Raw genomic sequence first — 4540 nt, forward strand, 5'->3', positions numbered from 1 at the left:
GTCACTTCCTACTTCCTATTTGGCATGACTGCATCGTGCAATGCGGTGTCCAAATCAGTCTTCCAAAGCATACGGAAGTAGGTCCCTTCTGCTCTGCTTCCCATCAGGTAGGCAACACTGAGTACTCTAACTGACTCTTTCACTTGGTTACCACTACCTCCTCCTCCTTCACACGCTCTGATGGACGTCCACAGTCGTGGAGCAGCGGCAATAGTCAGGGATGAGGTGGTTAGGCGTGAGGGCACAGTTGACACCCAACTGCGTTGCCAATCTCCCAAGTAGTGCGCTGCATGACTGGTGCATTTGACGTGCATTTATCCGATTCTCCACATCGTTGGCGATGATGCAACTGCTCACTCACTCTGTGACACCAATGCTTCGCTCTGTCACTCTGCACTTCACATCTCCCACATCTTCCCACCACATCAAGTGGCATTGATGTCCTGTCCTTGCAACACGCACCGACAGGCTTACGTGAGAGGAGGCACTGCTTCGTGGAACTGAAGCACAAGAAGCATGATCACAGAGTTAGACTGACCTGTTCGGATGGGAAGGAAGTAGGGGACGGAGGAGGAGGAGGAGGAGGAGGAGGAGGAGGAGGAGGAGGAGGAGGAGGAGGAAGAAAGTGTGGAAACGAAATACAAGTGGGACGTTTATTTGCTGACCACTGTTTGTATTTATTCACCGAAATGTGGAGTGTTGGTGGAGTGTTTGGTGTTCAGTGTTGCATTCCCTCCACCTCAGTCAATTCATCATTCCTGACTGTAGTCAAGACCACTGCATGGACGCGAGACCCCCTCCACCACTGCGTTTCATTTGTATGACTGATCTTCCTTCCAACGCTATACCACTCCATTCCACCACAGCATCACTTCATAGTTGTCTTGCCCTCCACACCCTTTTCTCTCATGCCTACCATCCCCCACATACATCCTGACTACCCTCACACACTTCCTCCCTCTCTCTCCACCTCCATTCCTCCCTCCACACCCTCCTCCATTCCTTCCGCCATCTCACCGTTCCACCATTCCACAATGCAGACAAACCCATCCACCGCATCGCTTCCTTATTGTGCAGTTGAAAGGCGCCTCACGGCTACACTTGCCCACCATCATCCACAATGCATCTCTGTGTTCGTGTGTGCGGAGCACATTCACTACACCCCGTGGACGCCAATCCATCTCATACATGCATCCACTCATTCACTCATCCATCCACACGCCTTGTAGACACATTCCACCTGCAATGAAATTGGCCCAATTGGCAATTACCATGCCATCATTGCCAATGCTTACGCCAATGTCGATGTCGACGTCAATGTTGGTGATGCGTCTAAGAGGAAAGTGTGCTGGTTGCCACTATTCCTACAATCTCATCTACCTACACACTTGCCTACACAACTGCAAACCCATTCACCAATCCACTACTCCACTGATCTGCCACTCCACCATCATGCCGGCATGCCCACATTCCTGCATTACTACGTGCGTGATGATGTCATCCAAGTGTGCAACTGTCGGTCGAGGTGCAGTCGAAGGTGAAGGTGGAGGCGTAGGCAGTGCCATTGACAATGACAGGCAGAATGGCAAACACATCAACAATGGATTGAGCTGTATGTCATTAGGAGAAGAACACACCTTGACGGAACATGTTAGAGCATGGCACTGCATGCCTTTGCATGACAGAGGATGACAGAATGTGACAGGACATGCGGAGGTTGCGCTGCCTCACATTAACCTATCTCAGTGCACTCCATCATTTGGCTGGTGTGTTTGGCACCTCCATCACCCCACTTCCCACATTCGCACCTCGCACTTCGTCGCATCAATCATTTCATCCAACTCACTTTCCACCACCTCCTACCCCGTCATTCTCCTCATTCCATTTGTCAACATTTACAATTTTCCCCTCCACGATTCAAACACCACACACACACACACACATCACCCTCGTGTCACAATTGCCTCACACTTGCGCCACGGTTCAACTGATGTGCTGACATTGCGCTCACGCCAACACAAACACCCAGCAACACAGAATGCGATGTGCGGGTTGTAGGTGTCAACACTCTGTGCTGCCTCGTCCATGTGTGCCACAGAGGCATCAGACATTCGATACTAGAAGCTGGATGCTGGACACTGGATGCTGGGCTCTCGCCACAAGACACGGACACCGGCTACAAGATGCAAACGTAAGGTTCACGATGGGAGATGAGAGAGGTGAGGTCGCTCACCGCGATATGTCGCATGTCCGACAGCAATGGCAACGGTGTCTACTTGGTCCACTGATAGTCCACTGATGCAACGTCTACCAATTGCCATTCCCTGTCATGCCATTAACCAAGTCAAGTTGAGCTGAGTTGAGTCAAATTAACTTCTCAGTTGCCACATCTCCGTCACAACAGCCAAAGTTGACAAGACAGGTGGAAAGCAAAGAAGGCGCCTCAGCTGCCACACACGCACTTTTAACGGCGACCCACATTTGCGCATTGATGCAGTTCACTCCAGTGCAGTGCAGTGCAGTGCAGTGCCGCCCATTCTGAGAGGTGATATCTGGGTGAATGGAGCACATCGGCGTCAACATCACATGGGGTCAACGGAGGCATGCACACGTTTACTTATGAGCGTGTCAGCACATCAACGCATCAGCATGAGTAGAGGAGCACAAGAACACATGTCACACGACCTCTGTGACATAATTGGTTGCGGCTCCACGTGACCTAATTCACGTTGCACTCCTCACTCCTCACGCCTCACGCATAACTCCTCACTCCCCACTCTTTGCTTCGCCCTTCAAAACGCGACAATTACATGATCACACTGACCGCTACACCGAGACACGAGGTGCTCCATTTCCACTCCACTTTCCCTCCACTCGATGGGACTGAACGATGAGGTGGCACTGAAGCACTGTTTCAGTCAAGCATTGCTGCATCGGCGCCTTCGTGGAGTGTTGGGTGGTAGTGAGGGTCAACACACTACCTCGAGCCGATGTCCACATGCGATACAAATCACTCCTACACTGCAGAGATGCAATGCTTCCCATCAAAATGTACAACTAGACCTCATCCTCATAGCAGACGTGTTGTCGTCGTTGTCGTCGTCGTCGTTATCATCGTCGTTCAACAAGTGGACATAATATCAACGAACAGTGGGAGGGTTGTTGTGGCAATCGGCAATCGATGTTTACAAGTGCTCTCTTCTCCAACAACTCTTCCACGCCTCTTCCACCGCAATTCACCACATCCCCAGTTCTCTATCATTGACTCTCCAGTAATTTTACCTCCACCTCCCATGTACCAACTCATCACGCCTCGCATTCGGCATCAAATCATTCGTGGATCCTACAGTTGCATCTAAGTTGGCCAGTTGGGTATTCATTTCGTTTGCCAAGAGATTGGTGTCGATGACCCACATCTACTTGCAAATCACCAGTACCTGCTCTCCCCCTCCCCTACCCTCAACAACGCCCCACACTAGGTGGGTCATCGTCAGCACCACTGCCACTGTCGACACTGTCGACGGAGGCACCACACACTTGATGCGTTGAGGCAACACAACACAGCATAACAAGAGAGACAGACTGTCATTCATCTCACTACTTGCATCCATTGTGTATCTTCAGGTGGGTGTGCTCACATCTCACGTTGTCACAAATCACATGGTCTTCCCCTCCCTCATCACTTCGTATGACTCATATCCAATCCAATTCACTCCACTCCAATCTGAGCCAACTGGATCGGATAAGCCTATTGGAAGGAGGATGATGTGAAGGAATGATGTGTCAAGCAAGAAATTACCCTAAGATAAGTGTCCGCTACGTCGCCTCAAAATCAATCTATCCATCTACCATCCATCCATCCGTCCATCCATCCATCCATCCATCCATTCATCCATCCTTCATTTCTCCATCCACCCATTCATCCTCTCTTCATCTACCCATTCCTTCATGCGCCCTTCCTCCCTCCCCCACCCTACTCCCCTCTCTCGCCTTCTCACCTCCAGCCACTACCAGTGCCTGCTAATCAGACGACACACTCTCACTTAACGCACACTCCTGTCTCGCAGCCTCACCTCATTTCTTCTCTCCCTTTGAACACATTTTTCCATGGCATTTGCCATACTCCGGGTCTACTTCGTCTGGAAATCGCCTAACCTCCCTCGCTTTCCTCGCCAATAATATGTGCAGAACACTCCGTCTCACCGTAATTAGCATGAGAGTCTCCTCCGAAGCCAAACACACAACCAGACGGAGAGAGAGGTAGAGACAGAGAGTGAGAGAGAGAGAGAGAGAGCTGAGAGCTGGGAGCGGAGAGCGGAGAGCGGAGAGCGAAGAGCGGGTTGGAAAGTAGGTTGTACTCCATGCAATCAGACCGTACTGCACTCGTGAATTGCAACAGGCCTAATATGAAATGTCCCGTTGACTAATTTCCTGCTGGTCTTTGCCTGATTGGATCGTCATCCACCTGACATCACCGATTTGGCAGTCTATTGTTTGAACGTCGTGCATAGATACATATTCACACATGCACTTTGAAAAG

At 50.6% G+C, this 4540-nt stretch overlaps 1 protein-coding gene across 1 annotated transcript; it reads left to right on the forward strand. All coding sequences in view use genetic code 11, as the record gives it.

The window, feature by feature from the left end:
• Positions 1–180: 180 nt before the first annotated feature.
• EGR_10364 (hypothetical protein) lies at positions 181–3359 on the forward strand (the record flags this gene model as incomplete). The annotated part of the gene is made up of 7 exons (XM_024499613.1): positions 181–278; positions 431–527; positions 562–669; positions 867–1136; positions 1230–1505; positions 1747–2054; positions 3077–3359. 7 exons carry the CDS (start codon positions 181–183, stop codon positions 3357–3359), a joined length of 1440 nt encoding a protein of 479 aa, XP_024345983.1.
• Positions 3360–4540: the final 1181 nt, after the last annotated feature.

This window comes from Echinococcus granulosus (assembly GCF_000524195.1).
Source record: "Echinococcus granulosus chromosome Unknown EG_S00212, whole genome shotgun sequence".
Taxonomy (NCBI): Eukaryota; Metazoa; Platyhelminthes; class Cestoda; order Cyclophyllidea; family Taeniidae; genus Echinococcus; species Echinococcus granulosus.